This window comes from Condylura cristata, unplaced genomic scaffold (assembly GCF_000260355.1).
Source record: "Condylura cristata isolate star-nosed mole 26May11 unplaced genomic scaffold, ConCri1.0 scaffold00022, whole genome shotgun sequence".
Taxonomy (NCBI): domain Eukaryota; kingdom Metazoa; phylum Chordata; class Mammalia; order Eulipotyphla; family Talpidae; genus Condylura; species Condylura cristata.
The window spans coordinates 6,476,493-6,491,355 of record NW_004567123.1 but is presented as its reverse complement, the minus strand read 5'-3'; the positions used below and the strand labels follow the sequence as shown (position 1 = coordinate 6,491,355).

General features: G+C 55.5%; 1 protein-coding gene across 7 annotated transcripts in view; it reads right to left on the bottom strand.

The window, feature by feature from the left end:
• Positions 1-2,339: 2,339 nt before the first annotated feature.
• Positions 2,340-14,863, bottom strand: part of RRBP1 (ribosome binding protein 1) — a 66,967-nt gene continuing 54,443 nt past the window's right edge. For 6 of the 7 annotated variants that reach the window (XM_012728250.1, XM_012728244.1, XM_012728248.1 and 3 more), the window contains 15 exons: positions 13,361-13,530; positions 13,214-13,248; positions 12,207-12,297; positions 11,317-11,409; positions 9,603-9,695; positions 9,299-9,382; positions 9,059-9,148; positions 8,282-8,374; positions 7,905-7,976; positions 6,622-6,705; positions 4,881-4,988; positions 4,067-4,150; positions 3,702-3,797; positions 3,175-3,318; positions 2,340-2,908 (listed from right to left, as the gene is read on the bottom strand). In XM_012728250.1, the coding sequence (XP_012583704.1) occupies positions 2,870-2,908; positions 3,175-3,318; positions 3,702-3,797; positions 4,067-4,150; positions 4,881-4,988; positions 6,622-6,705; positions 7,905-7,976; positions 8,282-8,374; positions 9,059-9,148; positions 9,299-9,382; positions 9,603-9,695; positions 11,317-11,409; positions 12,207-12,297; positions 13,214-13,248; positions 13,361-13,530 (1,376 nt within the window). In that variant the 3' untranslated portion in view covers positions 2,340-2,869. The remainder of the gene's footprint in view (positions 2,909-3,174; positions 3,319-3,701; positions 3,798-4,066; positions 4,151-4,880; positions 4,989-6,621; positions 6,706-7,904; positions 7,977-8,281; positions 8,375-9,058; positions 9,149-9,298; positions 9,383-9,602; positions 9,696-11,316; positions 11,410-12,206; positions 12,298-13,213; positions 13,249-13,360; positions 13,531-14,863) is intronic. The other variant, XM_012728247.1, reaches the window with a different exon arrangement.

Below are 14,863 nucleotides of genomic sequence, written 5' to 3'. Positions count from 1 at the left end.
CCAGGGCTTCTGTGAAAGGCACCTTTGTCTAACTCAGCTGGCCAGGGCTCCCTAAGGGTCTGCCCAGTCTCAGGAGGGCAGTGGGAAAGGGACGCACCAAACCACTGCCAGTTCTGAAAGGTAACTTGCCTGCAGCCACACATGTGGCGAAGTGAGGACAACAGCTTGGGTCTCTTGTTTTTGGTGTTAAGCTGTTCCAGGTAACCCTGGAAAGTTCTTTATTTCTAACATCTGATATTCTAAGGTTAGCTTTTTTTCAGTACCATGGATGAGACTTGAACTGGAGCACAAGGAAAATAGCCCCTAGGGCTTTGAATCTTCTTATAATTAAACCTAGAGGAAACTCGGAGAAGGCATTTACGGAGGGTGTACAATGGTTTCTGAAATCTTGCCCCCCCACCCTCCTCTCCATTACCAGAAGGTACTATAGGCCTGGCGTCTTGACACTGCGCATTTAAGTATTAGGCAGATGACCAGAGAAAGCTGGTGCAAAGAAAAGCACTTAAGAGGCTGAAACTTGCAGGTCTCTGGGGTGCTTATTTATGGGCTGTGTGACCCTGTAGTTTCAGGTCCATTCTAGGGCCTCTAAATGGAGGCTTTACACTACATGTTCTCAAAACTCCTAGCTCTGATCCAGGCTGTCTGAGGTGCAGCAGCAGCCCCAGCCCCCGCTGCTCGTGAAACCAGGCCTAGGGACAACGTATCTTCCTGCTTCCACATAGAACTTCATTCCAAGGGACAATCAAGCCAGCATTTCGAGAGCACTGCACGTCGGCAGGACAGGGACCAAGAATGGCAAGGCTCCTGGGTGTCTGTACCGTGCTGAGAACACCAAGGCACTTATAAACCTCTTGTGCCGGGATCCACCCAGGGTAGCTGACTCAGATATGTTCCTAACTGGCTCTTCCTTCCTTCCCCAGCCTAAGGATGAAACTTTGCCCAGGAATAATTGTTGGCCACCAGGTCAGGCTGAGTCAAGGCCCAACAGGCGTGGCAAACTCAGGCTCCCTCTGCTGGCCTGAAAGATAGCACTGCTGGATCCCAGGACTGCTAAGCACTTGCTGGGCAGGAGGGAGAACAGATAGGACCTTGGGCTACAGGAGAGACACCTCCAAACTGATCTTCAGAACCCCCAGGTCAGTGCCCATGGATTCCTAGCCCTCGCACGGTGCCTTTGTCTTACCTCCTTTCCTATGGGATGGTAGGCCTGTCAGGTGGTCTGAGAGACCAGGGCTGTAGTCAGAATCTACTACACCCATTATAATCTAAAAGCAGCAGCTTGGTGGCCCCAGGGCCTTGTGCTCATCTTTCTCCCTCATTTCTATGCCAAATCAGAGGCATGCCCAAGTAGTTCTTATTTCTGTAGCTGCTGGGGCAGGGGGAGGGAGCTTGCTGGAACAAGATGTTCATGCATACCGTGGTCCCTATGAGGCAGGAGTCCAGATATGGGGCACGGGGCTGGCCAACAGGAAACTCACCAGGGCCCCAAGCCACTGACCTTCTGTAAGGCTGTTGCTATGTGCAAGGTGAGGATGTGACCCCCACAGGGCCAGTCTACCACTGCTGAGGCACAGGAGGGGCTGTGTGTGGGGGCCATCCATGGTGCTCAGTTCACACAATTGTCCAGGCGCCCACAGCCCTGCTCAGGCAGGCCACCTCAGATTTCAAAGGTGGGTACTGTGGTCAACACCTGAGTTCCTGTGAGCTGGCTGCTAGCTGCCACTCATGGGCTACTGTGATCTATTTGCCATCTGCAAATCCCAGCAGAACATTCCTTGACCACTGTGGAGTATAGCACGTTATCACGAGGCAGGCCGGGAGACACCTAGTCTGCTGTTGACCTGATTACATGACTGCCTCCATGGTGGTCTCAGGATAACTCTGGCTGTGATATCATACTTTGCTGATGCAAATGTCTCCTGAAGTATGGTCATGATGTCCCATGGTTGTGATATCCCCTTCCCTGTCCCTTGTAAAACTGTCCCCCATTACACTAAATGTCACAAGAACTTCTTGCCTTGCAAACCTGCTCCACGACTGCTGTGGCCCTTACTGCACTCCTGCCACAAAGCTGCAACAAAGTTCCTGTCAAAACAAGTACCATCTGGTCACCAGGTATCCCAAGGCCCTGATCCCTTACTCTGCCCTGCAGTCTGGGGGCATGAGGAGTTTCACCACACTCTAGACATAACTGCCAATTCTCTGGTTTCGCAGGCACTAAGAACTATGCTTGGTTTGTTATTTCCTGAGGGAGCCAGGCCCTCTTCTTTTTCACCTTAGGCCCAGCAGCCAGCCAGATGAGGGAGCCCCAGTAGAGACCACACGAGACTGCAGCACCAGCGACAATGTTGGTTTTAATGGCATTAACATCCAGGAGGTCACACATCAGTTGTGATTGGCAACTTCTTCCAGGGGTGAAGGGCTGCTGCCTCGCTGGGCTGGTTCTCTCAGTCTGCGGCACAGCCCCCAAGACTCACCACCCGGTCTGCCCACCTCCTGACCCTCGCCCCACTGAAAGACAAAACAATTGCACTGATTGACACAGAGATACCCAGAGGTCCCGGCCTCCCCAGCACACACCCTGGGGTCTGTCACAGAGCTGATAAGGGCTTTGGCGTCTGCTGGCGGTAGTCCAGGGCTGGTCCTGGGGAATAGTGTTTATCCAATGTGACAAAGGTTCTTTTACCAACGGGGTTCTGTAAGATCTATTTCTGTGGTTCTAAGAGACTCCTGTCTCTAATGGCTTCTTTCAGAGCTACCGGAAGTTGGGCCTGGATAACGCTGTGTTGGTCGGTTTATTTATTTGTAAGGAATGTGTAAGGCATTTTGGTAAGTTGAACAGTAACTTCTTTTCCCACACAGAGGAGTTTCAGACCGAGGTGCCCTCCTTTGAGTTGCTACTGTCCTCCTACAAACAAAGACAGACAGAGTGAGGAAAAGGATGGAGGTAGGGAGTCAAGGGGAGCACTCACCTCCACTTCCTAGGTCCCAGCCCCCCACTGCACCAATACCCCCACACCATTCTGGTGGAGCTGAGGATGAAGACAAGGCCTGGAATCTGGTGAGGGCTGGCAGCAGGGTCAGGGTGTGCTTCTCCCCAAGGTGGTTGGGGGGGAAGGGGGTTGCCAGCCGCCAGGGAAAATGCCCGATGCCTTGCATGGCCAGGACACTCACTGTTTTGTCCAGCTGCTCCTGCAGCTTTCTCACTGTGTCTTTCTCCTTTGTGAGCTGCTCCTGGGTTGTCTTCAGAAGTTCCTGCAGTTTGGTGGCAGCGCGTCCCAGATCACTGGTTAACTTCTTCTCTTTTTCTAGTCTCTCCTGTGGGTCAGAGAATTGAAGGGGTCAACCTTCACATGACATGAAGCAGGTAGGCCTCGAGCAGTGCCCGGCGCCCTTTGAGCCGCACGCTGACAGGCAGACGGCTGTCTGCATACTGCTGACCCTAGGGCTGCCCTGTCACCTCCCAGTGCAGCAGCAGACGCCCGCCCCTCCGGCTCAGCTGTCCCCTCCCGTGGCTGCGAGCTCCGTGCCCTCCCTCATTAAACTGGACTTGCTTGAGGGGCCCTGAAATAGCTCCTGTCCCATTTCCACCCTGGTCGTAGTAATAGGGAACAGGTGCTCAGGCCTGGCTGGGTGGGCGCCCCCCTTTCTGGCTGTAGAGTAGATGCCACCCTGCCTGTAGAGTAGATGCCACCCTTTACCTTCAGCTGCAAGGCCTCTGCTTCTGATGACGTGAGTGGGCTGCCGCTGCGGAGCTTTTCCAACTCTTCTTGTAGTCGACACGCTGAGTTCTGAGCCTTGGCGGAGAAGACAATGAGGTTAGCAAGAAGGGGCCTCAGAACTCCCAAGTCCTCTTGGGAACAGAAGGGCACCCCAGCCTGAATGGACAGGTTAAGCTGTCACCAGATGACCAGGTGGAGGCAGGAGACCTGTTTATGAGGGGACACCCCAGGGGAGGGCCAAGGCCCACCCCACCAGCCAGAGCCCATAACTGCTCCTGATGTGAAAGGTTTGAGATTCTGGCCCCAGAGCCAACGTGGGGGGGCTGGGGGGGGGGCTGCCTAACCTCCTCAAACTGGACTGAGAGCTTCTGCCGCCGGGTCTGCTCGTCCTCCAGGACGGCTTCTGTCCGCTTCAGCTGTGTTTTTAGCTGCATGGAAACATCAGGGTGAACATACTCTGGGGACCCAGGCGGAAGATCTTGAGGTTTCACCTTCTAGTTTGCCTCCAAAGTTCCTCGGCTTTCCCCTGCCTTGGTCGGCTGAGGTGGCCTCTGTCTGTCCACCAGTGAGCCAACTGGGTATGTCCAAATTTGCCCCTTGTGGAGATGATGCTCAGCTTCACTACAGAAGCTGATGTGGTGGGCAAGCTGTGGTGATGGAGCCTCACTGATTTCAAGCTTCTTTGATGAGTCCCAAAGGGCAAGGCCACCTCAAGAGTCACTGCACATGCCCAGCCCCACAGCGATACGCCCACCCAGGGCCACACCGCTGCTACCTTGGTGACAGCCCTGAGCGGGCTCTCAGGGGCAGCTCCTTGGAATGGCAACAGGGTGCAGCCGCCGCTAATGCCAGCATCCCAGCAGCAACAGTGGGAGATGAGAGCCACGCTCACACCCAGCTGTGCTACTCCCTGCCTCCCAGAGCTCCCGAGGTTAGGACAACGCTCCCATCTGGCCACTGTCCCGGCCCCTTCCTCTGTTCTGTGACTTCCTCAGCACCCAGGCACCCAGTCAGGGGATGTGGGAAGGCGGTATAAATGCAGCAGGTCGCTGGTGTCCTGCCAGCACAGAGGCCTGCCAGCCTTGGCTCCAAATGAGGTGAGGGGGATCACATATGGGCAGTTAGTAAGAGATCTGGGGACCTGCTCACCGCCCTAACCTCGATGGGGTCCTGCTCAGCTGAGGGGGCCTCTGTGGGCGCAGCCAGGGACCCAGCTACGTCACCATCCTCTACGTGGCTCTTCATCTCACTCAATTGCTGCCTGACCTGAAACAGGGAGGGGTGGGTTTGTGCAAATACACAGCCAGACATGCCCGCCTTGCACAAGCTCACACACACAGACCCCCTCAGGTGGACTGCAGATGCTCCTCAGGGGACCCAGTGTGGAAACTGTGACTCTGGCAGCTGCCACTTTAAGTTTCCTGGGGCAGGGAGCCAGTGACGTGACCCTTCACGGAGCCAAACAGAAGCCTGAGGGCCACTGAGAGGTCCGGCTGACCCCACACCGAGACCCCTGCTCTCTGGACCAAGGGCCAGCTATCTGGAGCCTCCCTGGGCAAGGCCCCTGACAGATGCAGTGCACAGAGCAGATAAATCCAGAACAAAGTACAAGGTGACCAGCAGGAGCCGCTCTAACAGTGCCTGGTGCTGGTTCCTCCAAGATGCGAGCTACCATTCAAAGCCCTGTTGGGGGTCTGGAAAAGGACATTCTAGCCTAATAAGGTGCTCCACCCTTGAGCTCCACCACCAAGGGTGGGGGCTCTGGTACCAAGGCCCTAACCCTCAAATCTGGAGGTAGTGTCACCTGTGAAGACCAGGTAAAGTTTCTAGTGGGAGACCTGGAGCAGCGGTGACACAGATGCCCCAGGGGCCCCACCCACAGGGCACAGCTCCAGAGATGCCACTAGTACGTGGGGTCTGCCTGCACGCTTCTCTCCCTCCGTCCAGTCACCGAGTCCAGAAGTCTGATGATGAAAGTTTCAGGGGGTGTTCTCTGTACCTGCCCCAAATCTAGACTGTACCCAGATCCGACTTTAGATGGTGGTGTGGGTGAGTAGCCCTTGGGCTCAGGCAGGGACGTGGTCTGGAAAGCCCTGCCCTCTGGTTTAACGACTCTGGGTTCAGAGCGAGTGACTGGGGAGGGAGGGAGTCAAGAGCGCCGAATCCAGTGGAGTGGTGGTTCGAGGCTCAGCGATGGAAGTGACTCCCTCGAAATCTGACCTTCAGTCTCTTCTCAGAACACCAGGCACATCTGCACTCAAGCCTCCCGATCTGTAAACGCTGACAACTAATGGGGTTCACAAAGACTGCACATCAGGCAGGATGTCTGTGACCATGCAGTTACTGTCTGCAGCCCCAGCCAGGAGCCGCCATGGGGTAAGGCCATGGGGGAGACCAGACTGAACTTGCCAAAACACGAGCAGGAAGCCACTGCTCAGGGGCCAGCATGTCTATGAATGGGGCACCTGGTAATGCCAGGCTGCGAGCAGGCCTCCCGGCACATACAGGTGCAGCTGAGCCGGTCTGACCCACAGGTGAGATGGGAAAGGGCCTGCGTCCGCCAGAGACATGTACTGGGAGTCACAAAGTGGCCAAGCTCAGAGGGGCCCAGGGACACGCCAGGCTCACAGGCAGTCAAACCCCACAAACTGCTGGCACCTAGGCCAGCAAGCAGGCTGTACCACAGGAGCCAACAAGTAGAACGTGGTCCTGGCAGCCACAGGCCCAGCAAACATGCCAAGAGCCCCTCAGCACACGCAATCAGAGCCCAGCCCAAACAGCTACATCCCTCTGCCACACCAAGTAACCTTGAGTGGGGTAGAAACACACACCTGCCAGCTTCAGCTCACATTCACACAACCCTACGTCACACTGCCCGCCCGCCAGCAACTTCACTCACCAGGGCAAGCTCATTGCTTTTTTTCTGGGCTTCATTTTTGGCTGCATCCAACTGAGATTGAGACTCTAATAAAAGTTGCCTCAACTGGAAGGAAAACAGACCCAGGTGTTGTGGGGGAAAGGAGACAGAAGAGAAAAGCAGGCCTGTGAGTTCACAGCCAACACATTCACATAACCCAAACAACTGCAGTACGGCTCCCTGGCGCCCCACGGCCACCACTGCTGTTTGAAGACTGAGGAAGGTCAGTCTCCACTGCACACGTCAGTCTGAGGCCTCCTCGGAGGTTGCTCTCACACAAAATATAAGGCTAGAGTCTGAGGTCAAAACAGAATCGGGGGGAATGGCAGACTTGTGCCTCTTACTTCGGAACAATCAGATAGCAGTATCATTTAAATCCATACCTGTGCCCCGCTGCCAAAAATGCCCCTGCCAAGTAGATAATTTGGCAGCTGCAAGCATGGCCTGGCTTTACCCCACCCTGTGAGTGCTGCCACATTTCTAAATCTGCCCCCACTGTGACACCCTCTTAAGTCTGATGGCCAAGGCCCAGGGCAAAAGGCTGAGTGCTCACACTTTGAGCTCATACTTAGCAGCAGCACTGGGCAGGCAGAGACGCCCCAGAGAGAGGGGCCACAGGCCTGTGCAGCCACTCACCCCTGCCACCTCCTTGGCGTAACTCTTGACACTCGGCGCTGGCTGCTGCCAGCTCCGCCTCCAGATTCGATGTGTGCTTCCTCAACCGGATGTGCACACATACATCAGGGCCCAGCACACACCCAGGGAATGGGGTGATGGGGCCTCAAGTCTGGGTGGCCCCACAGGGCTGAGATGGGCCCTCCCCAATCTGTTGGTGAATGGTCAGCTGAAGCCAGGCAGAAATGAACAATGACGGAGAAGACCTTGCTGAAGTGGATACCCCAACTCCAGCACTGCTGGGTCTGGACATAATCTCACACCCCAACAGTGGGGACGAGCTCTCAGACTGACTTTCTAGGTAGACACCAGGACTTCCCTCTCAAAGGCAGGGCTGACGTATGGAAAGGAGCAGCGGGGTGGTGGCACACACCTCCCCCGGCTCAGAAGGCATGGCAGAACTGCTGGCTACCAGGACTGGGCCTGTTGCCAGGGCCACGCTGCTTCAGGCTGCTCTGAAGTGGCAAATAACTCTCATTATGGAAAAGCAGGACTGACAAGATTGTGGACCATTGGGGAAAAAGAAAGGCATCTCTGATTGATGTTTCTCTGTGAGGGAAGCAAACCTCTGAGCAGAGCTCCCCACATACCTGGTCTGAACTTTCCAGTTCTCCTCTTTGTTTCTCTAAGGTCTCTTCAAGATGCTTCACTTTGAACAGTGACTACAAAGCAAGGGGAAGGCCATCAAAAAAGGCCCTGAGGGGGATTTGTGCCAGGATGTTGTCTCCATCTCCTAGGAAGCAGGCAGGGGACACCCCTTAAGCAGTACTCTGCAGCCTCTTCCTGGGACTTGGTATCATTCAGCAATTGTACTGTACACAGCAGCACCAAAACCCAGCAACCTGACTCCAAGTGACCCAGTTGAAGGGCACTAGTAAATTCTGTTTGAATTTCTAGGGAAGTTGGGCCCGTGGAGCGAGGCTCCTGTGGCTGGACCTTGGGGAGGGCCGGGAGGCCTGTCTTGTACCTTTTGCAGCTCTTCCTCTTTGGTGTTCAGCTTGATCTTCCACCCCTGCTCCTCTTCCTCCACACTCTTCTGCAAGTCTTGCAACATGCCCTCCTGGGGGGACAGGGTGCTGAGGCAGGCCCTCTCCTCAGAGGCCCCATCACACGTAAACACACGCCACATCTCCCTGTCCCCTTGGCTTCTCTGGAATGATGCCTGGCTGCCTGGGTGTGGCCCTGCTCTGACCCGGTCGTGTGTCAGGTGAGGAGGAAAGGTATGCCACAGTAGGCCTCCAGCCAACATGTGAACACTGGCTGGGGTCACACAGGAGAATCAAGTCTGTGACCCAAATGCTCATCTTTTTTGGGTTTGAGACTAGCACTAACCTTATCAACGGCCCAGAATGTGAAACACCAAGTGGGGTAGTTTGGACCAAGAGGCCTGGACTCAGTATGGCTCTTGAGTCAGTCAAATGCTCACCTTGTTCCTTCCCAGACTCTTCCTTGTGATAAACAGTCTCTCCTACCCCTGGGGCTAGCCCCAAACCTGAAACTCAACTCTCTCCTCAGCTTAGAAGCAAGGAAGACCCATACTCCTTAGATATTCCCTTTACTGTTCAACCAAAGAAATGGAGCCAGAGAGGAAGGACCTGCTCAAGCTTACACAGGGCCACTGTGTGAATACAGGGCTTGGGGTTAATTTCCCAGGGGACAGTGGGGCTTTTCCATGTCACCTCCCTCCTGGCCTTCCCTAGACTCCTCCTTCCTGATGCCTCTCCCAACCCCCTCCTCCAGGTACCGTATGTGCCAGGATGGTGCGGTACTTGTCACACTCAGCCTGCAGGGTACTCTGGGTCTCCTCAGCCTCCCTCAGTTTGGAAGCCAGATCCTGAGGGTAGAGGGCAGAGCAGAGCACAGTCAGGTTAAGTAAACACAAAGGCTTCTCCCTGGAGCCCAAGCTCCCACCTTCTTGGAAACAGGGGAGAGACAGGTGACAGTGGTGGCCCTGCCGAAGGCACAGGCTGGCACCTGGGCTTACCGAGGAGGGCTCTGTGTGAGTCGGTGACTGCGTCAGCAGCTTGGCACCTTTTTCTTTGAGTTCCTGCAGCCACTTGGTGTAATTCTGCAACAAAATGTATGAATGGGGCCCGGGCAATAACATTCCTTGTGATGCTGAGTGAGAGTGGTGTGTGTGTGTGTGTGTGTGTGTGTGTCCGTGTCCGTCCGTCCGTCCGTCCCATGGGACCACCCTCAATAACATTCCTTGTGTGTGATGCTGAGTGAGAGTGTGGGGTGTGTGTGTGTGTGTGTGTCCGTCCCATGGGACCACCCTCCCCTCCTACCTGCTGTGCTGAGTCGCAGAGTTCAGGGAAGAGAGACAACAGGGCCTCCTTAGTCTGGGCCTCAGTCTGACTGCGCTGCTTTTCTGATTCCTCCTGGAAGAGGGGAAAAGGGAGCCATTTAGCCTTGGAGGTTTAGGGAACCCCCCTGGGAGCGTTCATGGGCCTCTACCCATGGGCTGGGGCAGGAGCAGGAGAGAAGGCAGGTGGCTCTGTGAAGCTGAGGCAGGTGGTGGTGGTGAACATCTGGCCACCCCTGCCTGCTGGGTCAGTTGCCAACAGTCTCAGCATTAACCAAGGGGGCAGCGGCCGGCCCACAGGCAGTGCCAGGTGCTTCCCACCAACTACAGTATCGAAGCAGCCGACAGATGCTTGGGCTCAACGAGTCTCGGATCCTAAGTTCTGGCTGGCATGTATAAGTGTCTGTGCACGTGTATATGTGCTAGCCCGCACACACTGGCATGCCCTGTCCCCCTGAGGCTCCCATTCACAGCATGAGAAAGGAGTGGAAGGAGAGCTAAGGATAAGCCCAGACTGTGGTGTGCCTGGGGACACCCCTCCCACAGCCTGGGTGGGAGCCCCAGGCATGCTGGCTCAGAGTCTCCTTTGGTAACCTGGACGAATAGGCTGAGCCTGTTGCCAGCCCGAGGCCTGGCATGCCCTGAAGTCTAGGAGCGCATTAGGAATGCAGGATTAGCACACTGAGTGGTGGTCAGAAGGTGCACATGGAGAGCGGCGGACGCCTGGCCCGACCACAGCACCACGTGGTCTGCATCGAGTCTCGGAAATGAATTCTTCAGTCTGCTGTTGATCTGACTTCTTGACCACATTCAGCACTCACCCCACATGCCTTGTGGGATCCAAGGCAAGTACCAGAGGTCAAAGACCAGCTCATGTCTTTGTCTGGCTGCACGACCATGAGCGAGTCAGGTGACATCTCTGGTCACAGCTTCTGCCTTTGTCACAGAAGACCAGTCTCTGTGGTGACCCGAAGACCGCCCTCTAGCTCCCGCCACCTCTCGGGGGCCTCATCTAATGCAACCCTCGGGCTTCCTGTGATCCATGTTCCAGCAAAGCTTCCCGACAAACAAACATTCCTTCTGCATGATGGGCCAGGAGAGGAAGACTGGCTACCCCCAGGCCTTTCCATCAGGGCCAAGGATGGTGGAGCCCTCACTTGCGGCCATTGTAGACCATGTCCAGACCTGAGCCTCAGTGCTGGCCCCAGGACCCCAGACGCTGAGACGCCCACATTCCGCCCATGCGGGCAGCGCAGAGCACAGGTCCCTAAGTGCTTGCTGCTAAGGATGAACATCCTCTCTGTGACTGACTATACAGATCAACCATAGACACAGACCCCAAGAGGTCATGATTAGGTGGACAACAGAATTATTCAAACAGAATATCAGGGGTCAAAAATAACACGAGGAAAGTCCATGAAGACAGCCAACCTTGGGCTCTCTCAAAGCAGGTGGGCTCATGGCCCCCTCAGCCCTTCAATTTCTGCCCCTGATGTTAAGGGTGTTGCTGAGTAAAAGCAACCAAAAGGGCATTATTCCTCCTTCATTTAAAAGCCAAATAGAAGGGAGGGAGGAAGAAGGGAGAGCAAGTCTATGCCTTGGCCCCTGGCATAGATTTCTGAGCTCAGAGTCAAGGCTGCTCACGTAGTTTAAGTTCTGTATGCTTCATCAAGTCTGGGAATGGGGGAGGCTCTGACCTTGGCCTGGGTCAGGGAGCGCAGCTTCTCCTCACAGGCTCTCTCTGCTGAGGCCAGAGCTTCCATCGCCTTCCAGTTCTTCTCTCGAAGGTCCTGGGAGGTGACAGTGAAAAGTGAGCAGGCAGAAAAATGTCAGCTGTGGACACCTGCCCCTAGGAGCTGCCTCAGCTGGTCTTCCAGGGCAGGGCCCATGGACACACTCTGGACCCCTTGGGGTTCCACAAGGGAATAACAGGCCCTTTGGCCTACCCCACACAGCCTCTCACAGCCAGAGCTCCACAGCTAGATGTGCAGTAGTCAAGGCTTGGCTGTAAGGAGGCAAACTCCCTTCCAGGGACTCTAGTCTGAAGGAGATAAGAGGGGGCTGGCTTGCCTCTTCAGAGACAGAAAGCCCTGCCTCTGGCACAAGGAGGTACAAGCCAGGGACTCCCCTCAGGGGTAAACGACAGAGCAGCTTTGATAAACCAGAGCTCTTTTGAGGGCTGGTAGCCTGGAGTGGGGACATGGCCAAGGCGGCTCTACACCCCACATGAGAGGAGCTTTTCCATTGCCTGCTCTTGACCCAGCTTTCCTGCTCCAGGGAACCACGTGACCCACATCAGGCCAACAGGCACATTCTGCCCCATTGCAGAGAATGGCTCCTTGCTTGGGCATAAGCTCCACATATCCAGTGGGTGTCAGCCTTGGAACTTCTGAGACCTGAGGGGGAAGGCAGCAGGAGTCCCCACACCCCCACCTAGGGAGAGGCAGACCTTTAGCCACAAGTGGGACAACAGAATGCAGGAGGTAGCTGAGCACCATGTGGCTAGTGACTAGGCGCAGGTACCAGGAGGCCTGGCTGCACACTGCTCGGTCTGCTCTCTCTGCCCCACTCACTGCCTGATACTCACGTTGTTCTTCACTTTCTGCTGCTCCACTGTCTCCTTGAGCTCAGTGGCCTCCTTCTCCAAACATTTCACCTGAGACTCCAGCTCCTTGAGACTGAAAAAGACAGCAGGGTCACTTCCAGGTTCAGAGGGCCCTGGCTCCTGGTAGGGCCCCCCTTGACAAGGCCCCTTCCACTGTTGCGGCATCCACCTTCACCAGAGCACATGCCAGGTCACCCATAGGCCCAACCCTCCCCTGCTTCCTCTACCTCAAAGGCACAGCTGTCAGCGAAGCCTGGACACAGACCCCAAAGTCTGCCGGAGTCCCACTGGGGGGCATCCACTGCCTGTCAGCTGAAGGCCTGGGGCCATATCTCATCCCAGGGACGGCCCTCTGCCATGGCTGCCAGGACCACCGCACAAAGCCATCTACTCAGGGGCCCATGCTCCAGCGGTGACAGTCTCAAGGACTAGCCCCCTGAGTAGAGTTGCCAGACCTGGGTGTCACCTCTGGTTTTAGCAAGAACAAACAAACAGGTGCCAGCCTGGCCCTGTGCTGGGCTGCTGACACCGAGGGAATCTGCAGTGGTATGGCCTCTGTGACAAAAGGCAAACTATTCTGTGACTTAGGAGGCTCTGAACTACACCAAAGTCCCAAAAATATGCAAAATGCCTGGATGACCTCCCAGATTTTTCACTCTGGGTGTACAACTGTTTTTCCTACTTGATTTATGGCCTTGGGCCCTAAAAGTCCCTCCATGGAGCACCCCCTGACAGCTAGGCCCTTCCCACAGAGAGACGGAGGTGGCTGGCAGGCGGCAGAAGGCTCATCTCCACACAGATGAGTCTTGCTCCCCAGGAGGAGGCAACGGTATTTGCTAGGCTGCCTTCTTGCCTGTCCTATGTCCTCAGTCACTGGACGGATGGGGTAGGCAGGGGTCTCTGAAAGGGCTCTTCCCCATGTCGACAGCCCCAACTCCAGGGTCCTGCGCTACCCATTCTGAGGGCCCCAGTGCTCTATGCTCACTTACCGAGCCTGCTGCTGGTCAGTCTCCGCTTGGCTGGCCTGGAAGGAGACAGAAAACTTGGCTACCATGAGCCAGCTCTCAGGAAGAGCTCCTCGGCGCAGCTCCCACTCAATTCACAGTGTTCTCTCTCCCCTCCAGCCACCTACTGACCTGGGCATCCCGGGCTTGGCCTGCCTCCAACAGGGTCTCAATAGACCGGATTCTTTCTGTGAGCTGTGAGTTCTCCGCCCTGGCCTCCTGGAGCTGTCCATGGAGACCACTTAGCTCCTGGCACTTGTTCTTCACCTCAGCCTCGGAGGACTGCAGTTTGCTGTGCAGCTCTGTGGCAGAAGGAGGGGGTGGGGGCGTGGCAAGAGCAGGTGAGGGGTCGGAGATGCTGGAATAGACACCCCTACCACTGTCCCTTGGCACACAGGCCTCTGAAGCCTCCCTCCGTTGCCTCCTCTGTGTGCTGGGGGCTATCAGAAGTCACCCCTGCTTTTTGTTCTCCAGGACTCTTGAGGGTAGAATGGCAAGCCACCAGATGACTCGGGGAGAAATGATGGGAGCCTAAAGTGGATTTCAGTTGGAGTTTCTATGAAGTTCTTCTCTAGCCGATTGGTCCGTTATTACTAAGAGCAGGGAGACATACCCAGAAAGTCTTTAGAAAGTAACTCTGTTGACCCCACTGGCCACAGCTGCCCCACCTTTCAATGTCAGCAGGGCCTGCCCTAGACACCTCTTCTCCTGGGGTGTTGTCCTCTCCAGTGACCTCAGATAAGTCTCTTGTCATCAGAGTCTCTGTCTCTGAAGAGCCCCCAGTCTAATCTCACCCTCGAGCCCAGGCTCAGCCACCTGACACTTCCAAATAAAGTCCTGCTCAGCTATGAAGCCCAGCAAGCCCCAACCTCCGAGTCCTCTAGTCCCGCTCCCCCGCCTCTCACCTCCACCTATCATTCACTGTCTGCTAAGTCCTCCCCACTCACCAGCACCCCTGTGGACACCTGGACCCAGGCTTTTAGCCTGGCAACTACAAAAGTCTCATTCTTCATCCCCTTCTGGGCCATTCTCTACCCAGGGCCAGAGAGAGCTATGCAAATGGATTTGCCATTCCCCAGCCCCAACAAGCTACAAGCATTCTCAAGCCACTTCACACAGTGCCCACACATCCACCACAATGGCCGCTTGTCTGCCTTCATGTTCCAGTCATGGTCACTGGCCTCTATTTCTAATACAGGCCAATTCAGGCACTGTGTCAGCTGGTTGTGCCCACCTTTTCTTGTGCTTTGTGAGGCCTGCCCCTTCCCACCACCCAGCCTTTAGCGTAAACATACTTTGCCTCCAGGAGGCCATCAGGGCCACCCAATCTAAAGCCACACCTGGTCCATTAGAGTGGGGGCTATGGGCCACCATCTGTTTGGGTAAAGGAAGCCAGCATGTAGCGAGGTAGGACTGTTCACATTTTGTTTAGAGCTGCCACTTCACTACAGCAGCAGAGCTGAGCAGTCGTGACAGATACTGTCTGGCGCATAAAGCCAAAAATATTTACTACCTGGCCCTTCACAGGAAGAGCTTGCCGAGCCTGCTCTGGGTCACACTAGCTATGTGAAGTCTGTCGAGCACAGGCCTGTGTGACCCCGCCAGCGCCTGCCTATCTCCCAGATGGGCCTGTCT